Raw genomic sequence first — 16,131 nt, forward strand, 5'->3', positions numbered from 1 at the left:
GGGGCTAAGACACGTAGCGTTTCTTGGAGAAGGAACATGTCGGTTGAGGGGTGGGCTGGCTCACTTACAAACTCTGCCTTCATTTTGCCCAGTAAGGGACCATAGGGACAAGGGAAGGCCATTTCAGGGGGTGACAGCACAAGGAGGTACAACAGGCAACAGAGCAGTCCAGGTGTGGCCCACAACTGCAGAGGGAACAAAGCTCTGTCAGTTATACCAGCTACTAATTTAATTTTCCATGTGAAATACAAAAAACGTCACCATCACACACTACATATGGTATGTGTAGTACAATGTGTGCTGAATATTTAGCATTAATAATCCCACCTACATGTTATGCTCTAAATTTATATTACTCCTCTAAATCATGCATCCATCTATGAAACTGACTGTCAGAGAACAAATGCTAATGAATTCCAGAATGCGCCGGAATTTTCTGCACATCACAGCACCTGCTGATAACAATCAGACCAGCCAAGGGAGACATGAGACGTTCTCAGTGCTTACAGAAAGTCATCATAACAGAGTCCATTGACAAGCAGTGTTTAACATATCTGCACATATCTTCCACACTGACATCTTCTTTTTATAATGTGTTATAAATTTTTGACTGACTAGGCAAAATTCAGTTCTATTATGGCCATTCATGCAGTTCTTCTAATTAAAAAGTTCCCAATGAGACTGCTTGTCAATGACCTATTACCTCAAAATAGCTCTTTTAGAACTATAATTTGGGTTTCAATTTATTACTACTTGAAATTTGTTTTTCATAAAACTACCAGTTGTTTGTAATATATATTTTTGTAAACAAATGAATAAAGTCAAGATTTTTGTTATAAAACCAACACTGAAGTAAGCAAGCATCCCAGGATTTTCTGTGAGCACTGAAAATATATTTAAGAAGTCTACTTTGTTTTCATTGGACTCTGAACTTTAAAGCAAAGTGTCCGACCCCTTCTATTTCCAGCCTGACGTTAGTATTAAATCTTGTGACCGCCGACTCTGTGCCAAGGTGGCTTGGCTTTCCACTGGTGAAATAAGTGGGGAGGCTTTTGGAACCCTGTCCACTGTCCCCACACCACAGGAGTAAGGAGAGGGGCCTTTATGTTTGTGCGTGGTGCCATGTGCACATGTGCAGCTGTACACACTGCCTGTGGTGCTCAGTAACAGGTTAGATGCTGAGCTGGTTCTGTGTGTGCTGGGGTATGCAGTGTGACTCTCAACAATTGAACAGGTGCAAATTCATACCAATAACCTGGTGAAAGCTTCATATGTGAGGATTATATCCAAGTAAATGGCTGGTTTGAAGAGCCAATTGTAAAGATGCTGCTTTGAGGAGATCTGTTGTGATACAAGTGCACTAATATAAATTAACTGAACTTTACAGTCGGTTAGAGATAACAAGTACAGACATTTTGCAGGGAGCAGTGCAATGTCTATTGATTGGGTTGTTCCCATAATTTACCACACTTCTGTCTTTTAACACGTATCTCCAATCAGAGCAATAAGTACCATATATGCATATTACATATAGGGCTGAGTGATATGACAATATATATTGGATGACGTAATAAAAACATGCATTGTTTCATATTATGCTCTATAGTTTATTTTGTGGTGTCATAAAATAGAGTGGTACCTCAATTCTTGAACTTAATCCGTTCAGAACTCCGGATCGAATCCTAAAAAGTTCGAATTCTGATCAAATTTTCCCTATAAGAAACAATGGAAAACCAATTAATTGGTTCCTGGCTCCAAAATATTACACCCAAATATGTTTTTTTTTTTTTTTAGCATTTAAACACAAAATGAACTGGATAAAACAAGAAGAGCATAAACTGTACTAAACACATCTAAGCACATTTATCAAAACAGTAATTTGTAAAATAAGAAAATAAATGTATCCAAACAATGTGTAAAGTAAAAAAAAAAACAACGTTAACCTGCCCCAATAGTCTGCTCCTTCCGTGTGCCACGCCCCCTCGTTAACCCCGTGTGGAATCCCCGTGTGATCAGCTGTTTCTGGTTGTTGTCATTAGTCCTCTGTATTTGTCCGCATTTCAGTTTTTCCCCAGTCCAGTCATTGTATTGTCCGTCTGCGTTTTGCCTGCCTTACCTGTAATTAAACCCCATATTCCCCGATACCCTAATGTCTGCGCCTATGTCTCAGTTCCGTCCCCGCTGGGCATGACAATATTATTATAATTAAATGTATTAATAGTTTATTATTAATATTAAAATAATTAATAAGAAATCTTTATTTTGAAATGTATTTTCTGTTACTATCATTGTCTAAATGTATTTTTACTGTCTAAATATATGTATTCAGCTAGTGTAAACATGCACGATTCTATCACAGCGAATGCGAGGCTGAGACTGAAGCTTTACCCTTTGTTTCCTCTGAGAGATGTGCTGCGTGATTCATTTCCCCGTGCATACAAGTTATCTTAGGTCGCCGTTCACGGTTTGACTTCTCAGATTCAGATCGAGCTCTAGGTAATCTTTTTTTCGAACTGGTTGGTTTGACTTTTAAGAAATTCGAGTTCTAATGAGTTTGAGAACTGAGGTACTACTGTACATTGTTTACAGCAACGTTTTTTCATCATTTGGTTTGCAGTGTTACATGTCGCCACATGGGATTGGCACTTGTTTACAATGAAATTATTGGATTTCATTATTTATATTACACAGAAGAAAATCGACAAATATGTACCATGATCCACAAATGTTTTACTGTCTACAAATACGTATTTTTAAATTTTTGTTGTGTAACTTCAATTTGTACACCGGAAACGGGTTTTGCACATTTGTGGATCACTTGTCTATTTGTGGATCACACAACATTTGTGACTTCGCTTCTTTTTATTTGCAAATTTTTGTCCAATTTGCACAGTATCTGATCTGTAGAAAAAATCCACAAATATGATGTGTAGTCATGATATGTATGTCATATCGAGATAGGAGATGACATATCAAGGTGTGAGATTTTGGTCATATCGCACAGCCTTAATTATATATGTTATATACTCAGAAAATTGTTTTCTTAAGCATGCACAGAGACTGTGAAAAGAGCCCTATTATGCTTTTCCATTGTTTCCCTTTACTTTAGCATGTTATATAGGTTTATGTTCATGTAAACGGTCAGCGATGTCTTAAGGCCCAAAGTACAGAGTAACTCTCACCACAGAAACCACTCTTCTCTAATCTGCCTGAAATGCCTCATTGGAATTCCGGCCCTTCTATGACATGGTGAGGTCACCATGTAACACAATCCTTATTGGCTGCCTACTTGTGAACATCTGTCTGCAGGCTGCAAAACCAGGGAGGAACATGTATGGCAAGCTGACCAATCAGAGCACACTGGGCTCATCGGGGATGGGGCTTAAAGTTCTGACAGAGCGTTACAGACAGAGCGTGAAAACTGCAAGATGAACAAAAATCACGTAAAATTTTGAAACGTGGATAATTGTCCTAAATATGCTTGTAACTGGATCAGTAAGTGGAAACGATGATCAGCAAGGTGTCCCTCATCTGTCTGGAGTTCTCTGGGCAAAAAATGTAAAAATTCTGTCCCTCAATATAGGAAACCGCTGCGTCTCCTTCCTCTTATGGTTGTCATCATGAACTCATGGATGCCTTACTCTCTTGATAGTCACCTTCCGCCTGAGGCCTCTGCCTCTGTTTCTCATGTAACAGACGTGATGCAGAGCTGAGAAGCATTTGAACTTTGAACTTGATGCATGTTACGGTTACGACTTACCCCCCTAAAACCTTTTTTAATTTAGCTGCAAGAATATGCTAACAGGCAATGTTAGTCAGTCAAAGCCTACACGCAGAGGTTTTTTTTTATTAAATTAACTGACTGTTTCACCACAGCTTTGGTAAATACTGTTTTCTTATTGGTCCAGAGATGTCACATGGGTGTTGATTATTTTCATGTAGCTGCACAGGTAGTTCCGGCGGCCTAATATTAGTTTTGTATTAATGCATTTTAATGTTCTATTAAATGTTAACATAAAAACCTTTGTGACATTAAACTCAAAAATAAGCAGTCATTTTTATCAGCATAATTTTCCTTGGATCCCAAAACTCAAGCACCTATCTGTTGAGGCTTTCTGTGGGAAATTGATGGACTTGCAGCTCCCAGTGAGCAGCCTGACCATCATTCTATCCTTATAGGGACTATATTTTTAAGGGCACATTGTAACATTATTAAATGCTAATCGAAATAATTTTCTTCTGAAAAATTAGCTGTGAGTAGTTTATTCTATTATTTTTTGTTAGTTTGCCATGGTATAACTGGGATAAACCACTTGGAGGTTTGCAGATATACGAAAATAATCAACTCCAACTTGGTTAGCAGCCCTCCGCTTCATTTTGGGCCGCATTACACAAAGTTTATATAATCAAGTACCTCGTCATGGTATATCCCTTATTTAATCGATAATTAAGTACTGATTACTGACTGGCTAATTGAAAGTACTCAAACTTGCCAGCTACAAAGGAAAACTGCCTGTCACTCGCCGGGCATCTTAGTGTTGCACCCTGTATAGTGACTGGAACCCGCAAATTCCAGGGAGGACATTTGCCAGAACCGGAGGCTTGACTGTCTGGTTCTGTGTGCCACAGTTGTAAATAAATCACATTCTTGTCATGCTTTAGGCAAACAGGGGATATTCTTTTAATTATTTATTTTTTATTATTATGCAACCAAACACAGAAACAGGGTAAGTCATAGCAGTGGGAGACAGTGAAGGGGACGGCAAAAATAGGGAGAGAAAAACATTCACACAATTAACCACAGTAAGAGGATTACTAAACATAAAATATAATTAAATCTAATGTATTTACTATATGCACAGCTATATGCAAAGGTAAGGGTCATGTCATAAAGCAAGTGATTGTGAGTAAAATCAAGGGGGATATTCTGAGGAACTCTTCTCCAGACTCGATACTGTTAGTGCAGCTTATAACCAGGCTCTGCTGCATTGTAGCTCAGTGGCTTACAGTATATAGACACTCTGAAAGTCCTCAGCCAGCAACAGCTAGACACACAGTCAAATCACATATTTTTGGCTCGGATTGTAGTTGTGTGGGTCACACCTTCTGCATGGACTGTGGTCATTCCTAGGGGGTCCTTCAGTTTTAGGTCCTCCTAGAACAGAACTGGGCTCCTCACTGTGTTAGGCTGGAGTCTGGCTGCAGCGCGTTATCGCCTCCTGCAGCTCAGCTGAGTCTAGTGGTCTGACCTAGTCACAGAGCAGGTGAGACACGCCAGCGGAGGAGCATTCAATGTCCGAGGCAAAAATGCACTCTTAGAGGACATGGGATTGGGTTCACGGGCAAACTGTGGAAAATGTTCCCTCGATGTTGTAGATGAGATGCATTTGTGCTGCATGCATCTACTCCTTATCTGAGATGGTCAGACACATACGTGTAGAAAGCCTCGTCTTCTGGGGCATGTTGGTATGAATGACAACTTCACATTGGTGTATTTCAGAACTACGGGGTAGAGACGGACACCCTGAAGAACCTGGTAGCCCAGATGAGGGCAGCTTCCAACAACCTGCAGAACCACGCATCAGAGCGCAGGAGAAGCCCGGTGTATGAGGCGGGTTCGGCCCGCAAGCCCCCCAACGAGTTCCTCACCTCCATGGTGGAACTCATTGGTGCAGCCAAGAGCCTGCTGGCCTGGCTGGACAGGTACGCAGAGTTCACCTGAAGGGGCAGGCGCCAACATGCAAAGCTCAGGGCCTCCAGAGCTTGCCTTCTCCCAGTTACCTTAGTTACACTTACTGTTCACTCACTGGAAGCTCAGCCTAGCAGCACTGGTACCTAAGCTGTGTGGCTGTGACATACCATCTGCCTCACTTGCATGAAAAGGGTCTGCCAGATACATGTCATTATAAATAGGCAAACCCTTGCATATTTACTTACACTGATAATTATATTAAATATATGTGCTTTGTAAAATGATCGTTTTATTGGTATTTTATTGGTTTTCTTTGTTGTTAAGTAATTTTCTCTTGTATTTTTAGGTCTTTGCCTAGGACCTCTGGGTTAGTCAAATACAAGTCTTGCAGTTTTGCAAGTTAGTTACCCAAATTGCTGGGAGCATGACTGTGTGCTCTGTTACTAAGCAGGACTCATGCTGGGTTTTCCTGTGGCATTTGCCAGTGGGGGTATAATTCTGTGATACAGCATTTAATTGTAGCTCAATAGGTTCTAGGTTCAAATCACTATGCACCCTAAATATCTATCTATCGTTTTTTTTCAAGAATTTCCACCTGGCATCAATTAGGTACATCTTATCTTACCATCTCTCACTGTCATTTCTCCACTGTACACTGTCAGCTTTCTTTCCAGAATTTCTGGTATGTCTCCGCATCTGCTCATCTCCACAATGAAGCGATACACTCATCTGTCTTTTATAACGTACGCGGAGGAACTGTCGCTTATCACTAGTAACCAGGAGAGACAATAACATGTCTTTGATGAGATGTCTGGCAGATAGTACTTCAGAAACCTGTGTGCAGATCTGCAGTCATGTTACACTTCAAGGAACAAACTATTTTAAACCAGGTTCCATTTTTTAAAGCAGGGGAAAGGAGATCAAAAGTAATGTACATTTCTTATATTTATTTATTTAGTGGATGCTTTTGCCCAAAGTGAACAAGGAGCCAACTTAGGTACCAGTGGTGCTAGACTGAGTTTCCAGTGAGTCACCAGCAACAAGTTACCACTGGAATAAGAGCTATACAGCATGTTATGCTAAATCCTAAATTGATTTGAGATTCTAACATTCAGTCGAGTTGTTTGTCCTCAAGTTCTTGCGATGGTACAGGACTGAACAGTGCCAGGGGTAATGGTCGTGACCCTTTCCGGATTTGGCTACGGACCCGTGGTCTGGTGGCACCTTTGTGCTGATTTCAGCTGGGCTGTCCCCCCCCCCCTCCCCCCCGGCTCACGCCACAGCGCCTTCCTGCTGGCTCTCCCTGAACGCGGCCCCTTCTCAGACGGCCTGCGCCATCTTCCACCGAGCAGAGCTCAAAGGGCTCTTTTTCTGTCCTCTGTCCCGGTACAGGACGCCGCTGGCCGGGATCAGTGACTTCACTGCCACCAAGAACAAGATCATTCAGCTGTGCCTGGATCTCACCAGCGCTGTGCAGCAGGTCTGGGACCCCGCCAGCATGCTTATCTCATGCTAATGTAGCACCAGTTCACACTCAGCTGTTCCACCTAGTAGGATTATGTGCTGCAATCCCACCTGGCCCACTTCTGCTATACAGTCCCAAATCATGTTATGAATGGGCTTATGCATCTATATCTTCTTTTCAGTATTTTTACTCATGCTATCTGCATATTGTTAGTGTGACAGATTGAGTTGCTATTTCAACAAATACAGCTAACAAAGGATACAGAATCTCACACAGTCTCAACAGATAACAATCTGCAGTTTCAAAAGGGCACAATCTTATGTTATTCCTCCTCTCTGAGCTTAATTTCTGCCCAGAATTTGTGATGTTAACTTTAGTGTGGAGGGAAACCCTATGATATAAAACATTGCTGATGACACCATGAAATACCATGTCTATGTACACAGACCAGTGGCTTGTTGGGGTGTTTGCATTTAATCCATTGGGTCTTCATTCTCAGGTCAGGTCATTGTGACCCTAATGCTAACAGATGTCCGAACTTTGCTTATATCCCAGTCAGTGTCCAGTCAGCATCCTGAGCCCATCACATTTCTGAGATAGAAGTTCTTTTGAATGACAGATGGTAAATTCTGGAAAAGATCTATAAATGAGGGCAACAATGTATGGTTGTGAGAAGGTGTTACGCAACAGGTCTTTAGTGGCCATTTTTGATTTGAACATTAGTCTAATTACAGCTTTTAAGAAAAGCGTCCTAATTCTTTTCTGAACTTAGAATTACAGCAGCATCATTAAGAGAAACAAAGGACTTTTTGTAGAATCTTAGATTATCTAGGTTGGGTAACTACTGGATATCTGGTGAAAAGCATTCTTAGAACATTCAGGAAAGTTCAGCTGAAGAGAAATTGCGGTTCTTTGCAGTGCTCTGCATAAGTCTGGTGGGGAGAAATAAGCAGGTGTGTGTCCGTCATGCGTTGTAGCACCTGACCTGAAACGTGTGCTGAAATCCTAACCTGTGTGCACATCATCAGAAGCCTTCAGAGTCGTCTGTTCGAATGTCATGGTTGTGATTTGCTCTTTCTAGTTATGGTGATTACTAAAGTTCTAACTAAGGCAGTTAACGTGTGGCTCCACAGGTTAGTTTTAGGAGGTTGTGTTTATGATCAGGCGGTCATTAGTTCAAATCCCACCATCAGCTGAGTGTTTTACCATTGGGGACTTTCTCAATTTGCATGTAGCTTTGGATAAGAGCACCTCTAAATACAGTAAATAAAATGTTATAGACTGGCCATTAGCCTCTTATAAGCTTGTCAAAGTTACATAGGACATTTACGAAAGAGTATTAAGATTTAATTCACCACTGCTAAACTATGAGCCTGGTGCATTGTGCCACAATTATGAGATTAAATTGAATCTAACTCAATAACTTGATTGTCGTGAAGTAATTCTTATTATGAGGAAAAGGTGTTTGTGCATATGCCACACGGGGCACATGCGCTTTGCCAAAATGCCAGTTCAGCTTTTCTAATAGTCTGTGGTAATTGTGATTCCAACTTAGTGGTATGGTAGGCTGAGCTTGAATGCCCTTTTGTGAGAAGGGTGGGGCTGTGATTTGAGCTGGGATCCGGCTGTCACTAACTTAGGTACCTGTCAGCTGCCGGAAAGGTAACAAACACAAAAGTGATTGGCTTTGATCATCTGGACTGTCTGAAATCTGTCTCACGCATGACTCATTTCACACCTTTTTTCCCTCTGAATAGCATCGTTACTGACTTCTCAGCTTCTCAGCTAATGTCCGGATAGCATTTTCCATTCTTCTCATCTGGTGGTTTAGTGTCCAGCTCTCTGGCCCGGCATGAACCTGAAGGATGATGGTTAAAGGGGCCATTATGCAGGCCCTGAATGGCTCCTTGTAATGGCTGCTGGATCTGTAGCTTGGGTATAGCAGGGAATGTTTCCTGCAGAAAGGCCGTGCCATAGAACAGCATAAGGCCACTTCTTCAGCAGGGGAAGTGTAGGTGGGGGGGTGTTGAACAAGGCGTCTATGCAGAGCGAGGGGGATCTCAGTTGCCAGGGCTGAGCCATGGCACAGCTGTGGGCACTGTTAAAGCTGGCAGCCCAGCGCATGCAAGGGATGCTGGGAATGCCTCACACCGCGAGGGAAAGAAGGAGGGGTGAGAGAGTAAAAAAGGACAGCAAGCTACATTTTGAGAGGGGAAGGTGAGAATGAGAGAATCAGGTAAATGGAGCGAATGGGAGGTAATCTCCCACTGACTCATAGTGGTGTAGTGAAACCTCATGTCTTCATGTTTACCTTCATAGGTTACCCAACTGTCCAGCCATAATAGGCTCAGTTCTATCTGATTTTTTTTATGTTTACTGGGATCTATGGATACTCAACTGAATTAATTATAAAAACTACCTAATGCAAAGCATTTGTTTTAACTGGACATGCCATGTTTAAAATTAAGTGAGGTAAAATCGATAAATATCATATTCTAAATATTTTGAATGTTTTTCATTTGGAATCCAAAAACTGGCATTTATAAAACAGCAGCACACAGAAGCGGAGTTTGATGTTTGTACTTGGACAGCAAAAATCTGCATCCTGCTTACCTTGTGTGCCAACGCACGTATCTGATGCATACATATCCTTTTGTCATTTTGTCTATCTATATGGTCCCTACACACACTTATGCAAAGGTTAAATGCAATTTCTGATTCGGGGGGGGGGGGGGCATTAACCCACCCTCACCCCCCAGACTCCGCCCATGGTGACACAAATTAGGAATACACTAACTAAACTGTAACATTTCATTACATTTTTTATATTTAGCTTTTGATCAAATCAATGTACAAGCAAGGCAAGTAGGACATTGCACACAATCATTCTGTCGTGGAGTCGACTAGGCATAGGTGCAGCTAGGCTGAGCTTCCAATGATTGCCCACGTGTAAGCAGTACTGAAGCAGGAGCTACCCAACTGCTACAAAACTACACGTGTAACTATTAACAAAATTAAACTATCCAAGGGTTACTAAGTGCAATATATTTTGAGGGTGCTGAATTCAAATATCCCATTACTTTTGCTGAATTGGTTCTAGTTTTTGAGATAATGTACATCCATGAAAATAATGCATTCCCCCAATGCGACTTGTGTGTGATAACAAATGCAATAGCTTTTGGTCTGTCTTTTGACTCTTTAACAGTGTCTTAAGTAATGAAATATCCCATATAATTATTTTGTATTCCAATTTGTAGACATACAATGCTATAAAAGTGGCTTTTTGAAACCAGAATTCAACTGTGAATTTGCAGAAGAAAGAAGTCGGCGACAGTATAAGTTTGTCAACCCAGTATTGGTTTATACCCAAAAAGTTCTGTCTTAATAAGTATACAAATACATGTAAAAATTATGACTTCATCAAGAAGACCCTGCATTTACCAAATGCATGAATGACACTGAGGCTTCGGCCTGGAAGAGTTTTGTGTCTGTTGTGAAGAACTGCTTTGGTAATCACAGAGCAGACGATTATGAAGAACTGGTGCAAGATATGCTTGCTAACTTCAGAAATTTGGGAGCTATTATGAGCATGAAGATGCAGTATCTCCATAGCCATTTAAACAGATTTCCAGATAACCATGAAGACTTCAGCGAGAAACAAGGCGAGAGGTTCCACCAGGATATGAAGGTGATGGAGGAGAGATATCAAGGCAGATGGGACATACACATGATGGCAGACTACTGTTGGAGTCTCCAACGTGATTGTCCTGATGACACACACAAAAGGAAATCGCATAAACAGCGTTTTTTGAAACATTGACATTAATAACTAATATTGTATTAATCTAATCATACATGACTTTTTCCTGTCACTGTTAGATATTTTTTATTTCTTTTTTTGTATGAGTTAGACTGTTTACTTACTAGTTGTAACTAAAATAAAAATATTCTTGCAATTCTGAATGCTTTTGAAACGTGTTGCGTTAATTAATTAATTAACTATCTCAGAAACTAGAGCCAATCTGGCAAAACCATAAAAAAAGTCATATTCTTAATCAGCACCATAAACTTAATATAAAGCCGTTCAGACATCGTTGGCACCAACATCACTGTATACCAGTGTAATCATGCATGGGTCACTAATGTTAATGTGAAACAGCTGGATGAGTCTTTCAATCAAGGAAACAAACCAGTCAGAGCACAAGAGGAACTAAACTATTTAGCCAAACACAGGAGCCTTTCAGTTTTAGAACAATTTTAAAAACCTGAAGTAGCTCATAGTTTCCCCCCGACATGGACTAGGTGGTCTATAGATAGAGCAGAGGCTACAGCACTTCCACCCAGGAAAGAACGTCCGGATAATGCAGCTCTTCTTTCCTGTCTGGTTAATCCCAGTTCTGGAACATGTCTGTCCCTTTGTTTTATAAGGAAGAATAATGGGCAATAATGGGAAATGCCTGCGTTGTCTGGCAGTCAGGTGTTTTACTCTTACCCAGTGTACTGACACTGGATTTTGCAGTACTTAAGGCTACTGGCTGTTGTATTTCTAAAAGGGAATTTGAGGTTATCTCTGTTTTGATAGTGTTTTGAAACATTCTCTTCTCATTTCCATGCTTTTTTTATTCTAGGATTGCACTGTCTTTGAAATGGAAGAAAACATTTTGGAAGTGGTAAGTATCAGTATCGAGTCTCCACCCTAGCTCTACAGTTCTTGAGAATGACACAAGTACTGTATTGGTTTTCACAAGGTTTGCTGCTTCAGTGTTTGTAAATCTTTTTGTCAGACATTTTTTATGGTATACTGAAGTATAATTATAAGCATTTCATAAATATCAAAGGCAATTACATTAAGTTCATGCAAAGAGTCAGTATTTGCAGTGTTGACCCTTCTTTTTCAAGACCTCTGCAATTCGCCCTGGCATGCTGTCAATCAACTTCTGGGCTAAATCCTGACTGTTGGCAGCCCATTCTTGCATAATCAATGCTTGGAATTTGTCTATTTGTGAGTGTTTGTTTGTCCACCAACCTCTTGAGGATTAACCACAAGTTCTCAGTGGGATTAAGGTCTGTGGAGTTTCCTGGCCATGGACCCAAAATGTTGATGTTTTGTTCCCTGAGCCACTTAGTTATCACTTTTGCCTTATGGCACGGAGTTCCATCATGCTGGAAAAGGCATTTTTCGTCACCAAACTGTTCTTGGATGGTTGGGAGAAGTTGCTCTCGGAGGATGTTTTGGTACCATTCTTTATTCATGGCTGTGTTTTAGGCAAAATTGTAAATGAGCCCACTCCCTTGGCTGAGAAGCAAGCCCACACATGAATGGTCTCAGGATGCTTTACTGTTGGCATGACACAGGACTGATGGTAGCGGGTTTTTTGGGATTAAGTTCATTTTCTTGGCAAAGAGGGACTGCACATAATTGAAATTCATCTGACCACACTTTATAACATTCTGGACTATATGCAAACTGCCATCATAAAAACTGGGGCGGCAAACCTAAAAATTAAATATTTGAAAATTAATATTTGTGTCATTCTCAAAACTTTTTTTGCATGCTCTCCCCGTCTTGTTATGGGGTTTCCTCTGGTTTTCCCCCACAGCCCTAAAAATGCTATGCTAAGGTGAATAGGAATTGCTAAATTGTCTGCCGGTGTGAATGTGCCCTGCGACGAGTTGGGGCACCGTTCTTGGTCATTCCCCGCCTTGCGTCCATAGCTACCAGGATGGGCCCCTGCAACCCTGCATAGTAGGGCTGTAATGGTGCACATGTTCAGTACATCATTTTCAGTTTGAAACACACAATAAAACAAATAAATAAATCAACAACACAGAACACTTTGCTGACCGTGGCTCTGAGTTGGTTACGGCTAATGCTTGTAACGGTCAGTCATAATAGGCAATTTGAGAACATTCTGATTTCCCAAAAAAAATACACCAACACCAGAGAGAGGGTAGCTGATAGGATGAGGCGTCTGTCAGCACATGTCCAATTAGCTAACTCGTTTGAGATGAACATCTGAGTGTATGTACCACTGGAGCAAGGCAGACGTTGCCTCTGCCAGTCTTTCTGTGGCATCTAAGGCGCGTTTGCCTGGAAATTGAGACCGGACTAAAATCAGAATCAGAATTCACGTTATTGGCCAGGTACAACTGCGTGTACTAGGAATTTGTTTTGGCATTATTGGTGCATATATTCACAAGTAACATAAAAGAACAAGAACATAAATTGAGAAAAGTATGATTTTGTTGATTATGATTGTTATATAATTTTGATTATTTCTTCCCATATTTATGTTTACAATATCCAAATAAGCAGATTTGTTATAGATACATCAATAGACACATGACTTTTGGTTTACAACTGTTCTTGTTTGTGTTTGTCGGCATATTTAATAATAAATTTCAGAACAAATTCTGTATCAAATGTACCGAAACTGTACTGAACCATGAACCCAAAAGCGTGGTTCATACTGAATTGTGAACTTTGTGTACCATTATACCCCTGCTGCATAGGACAAGCAGGATGGATGGATGGATGGATGGATGGATGGATGGATGGATGGATGGATGGATGGATGGATGGATGGATGGATGGATGGATGGATGGATGGATGGATGGATGGATGGATGGATGGAAGTGCACCAGCTTGTAGGTGTCTTGAAATGTGTTGCTAGGGCTGGATGCAGAAAATGCCACGTTGGTGTTTGTGTTGGTGCAGAATTTGTCCATAAATGTATAAATCTGCTGGAACATCTGATGTTTTATTTATTGGAATGTCAAACATACATATTCTGTTTGCTGCCAAGTTGTTCCAAATGAATACTTCATTGTGAAAAAGAAATTGGATAACATAAGCTGGAAATGTAAACAAATATGTGCAGTATATTAATCTGCATTGTCACTTTTTAAATGTGTATATATGTAGGTATTCTTAAGATACACTATTCAGAAAACTTTATTTTATTAGCATAAGCCTTATCTCTTAGAAATGAAATATTTCTATGCAGCAAATATGCCTGTATCTCGCACAGAAACCTGTTCTTTCGTGCCTTCTAACAGGCGAAGGTATTGAATGGCATCTGTGATCAGACGGTGAAGAACACCTCCGATCCTCTCGTAAGCCAGCCCTTGTGCCTGGAGGAGGTCCACCTGAGCCGCGTCACACCTGGGGAGGGACTGGTGAGACAGATGTTCACACTCTGCCCACTGGATGGATGGATGGATGGATGGATGGATGGATGGATCAATATGTGTTACAGATGTCTGAATTAGCATATATTAGTCTTTATGCTTTAATGCAAACTTCATCCAGATCAGTATCTCCTTATGTCCAGTGACACCTAGTTCCCCTCTTTTCCTCAGGGCATGTACATTAAGTCAACATATGATGGACTTCACATCATCACTGGGACTACAGAAAATGTAAGTCGCTGTCTGTGCGTGAGGCCCTGTGGAGGAGAACGGCTGTTTGCAGCACTTCTCCTTCTCAGCTGAGTTCCTTTCGGGCCCCTGACTACGGCTGACATTCATCTCTATGGCGATATGTGTTGATGCAGCAACACTGACTGGCTCCTTTTGCCTTTCGTCTATTTTTACTTGCCAACCTTTGTTTCACCAGAGGTGTGACAAAAATGCTACATTTTAAATGTGGCTCTCCTGCAAAAATGCTAATTTTAACATCTGCCCCAGTTTATATTAGAATCTACTTTCCGAAATTCAGCAGCATGTTTCTGATCTCAGTGTGACACCCACTGTATGGATTGCATTTTTACTATTTATATACTTTTTATATATGAGGCATAATCCTCAGTTTGCTCTGAAGCGTCATCACAGCATAGATAAGTAGGCTAAATGCTTGCTCTCTGGGTTACCAAGTCATTCACAGGATCAGACACAAAACACAAAACTATTCATCACTAAGAAAAATAACGGCAAAACTTTACTTGAGGGGATACTGTATGAGTAACTTCAAATACAAATCAAGTACAAATCATCAACAAATATAGTAACTGCATGAAATACATGAACCATGATGATTGATTAATTATGATCGAACATGGGATCAGGACATAATTAACGGTTTCTGGTTAATTAATTTAAAAAGTAAGATGGTACTACATCATTGTTTGTGGCCCCTCAAGTAAAGTGTTAGTGAAAAAAACCCCAAAATAAATATTATGGTACATTTCCTCTTCACACAATGCACCGATACATCAACAGACTCACAGCCTGCTACCATTCCCCTTTATGGAGGAGAGGTTTGCAGTCGTCTTTCCCCTCTGCCCTCCATCTACACCTACTTCAGGCTGACTATGGCTGAAAAACGAGAGAAAATTTCAACCAAAACCACGTAATGACTCCTTTCCATATCTCCTACACACAGGGCCATTAATCAGGCCCCATTCTGCCACTCCGGTCCTCCTCAGCAAGCCTCGAATTAGAAAACAGTGGCGTTGTGTTTTACACACTATACTTAGAAGTTCTCAGTCATTGTTTTGCCACCTTTCTGTTTTTTTCATGGTGTTTGTGTATTCTTTTTTTTATATAATATACACAGTCAAGGGAATAATAACATTTGTTTTTACATATGACAGTGTCTTCTGTTAAACACATTGGTCAGTACTCACCTCTCACGTAAACAGTCTCTGCCTCTGTGATAAGAAAGTACTTTTTTTAAGGTGAAATAACAAGATAGCTCCTCAAATAAAATATATAATATATAATTCAATATACTGTATATGGTACTGTGCAAAAGTCTTAGGCAGTCAAAGAAAATGTTTAAGGCTATATATCTGGGTAGCGCGTATGCTTGCTCAGAAAAAAACATAATTTAACATTAGAACATATGCAAATTAAGAGTAAAAATTTCTTAACCAAGAAGAATGTCTTCCCTTCTCCAAAACATTACTGATATGTTGTTGCATGGCGAGATGAACACAGCTTTGGTTTGCAGTCAGCTCAGCCATTCCATGT

The 16,131-nt window shown here is 40.5% G+C and overlaps 1 protein-coding gene across 1 annotated transcript in view; it reads left to right on the forward strand.

The window, feature by feature from the left end:
- The window catches only part of cnksr3 (cnksr family member 3), a 50,708-nt gene that overhangs the window by 12,928 nt on the left and 21,649 nt on the right, over positions 1-16,131 (forward strand). Inside the window, exons 3-7 of the mRNA XM_023825899.2 lie at positions 5,501-5,703; positions 7,085-7,172; positions 11,786-11,827; positions 14,218-14,337; positions 14,521-14,580. Coding sequence (XP_023681667.2) covers positions 5,501-5,703; positions 7,085-7,172; positions 11,786-11,827; positions 14,218-14,337; positions 14,521-14,580 — 513 coding nt within the window. The remainder of the gene's footprint in view (positions 1-5,500; positions 5,704-7,084; positions 7,173-11,785; positions 11,828-14,217; positions 14,338-14,520; positions 14,581-16,131) is intronic.

This window comes from Paramormyrops kingsleyae, chromosome 19 (assembly GCF_048594095.1).
Source record: "Paramormyrops kingsleyae isolate MSU_618 chromosome 19, PKINGS_0.4, whole genome shotgun sequence".
Lineage (NCBI taxonomy): Eukaryota > Metazoa > Chordata > Actinopteri > Osteoglossiformes > Mormyridae > Paramormyrops > Paramormyrops kingsleyae.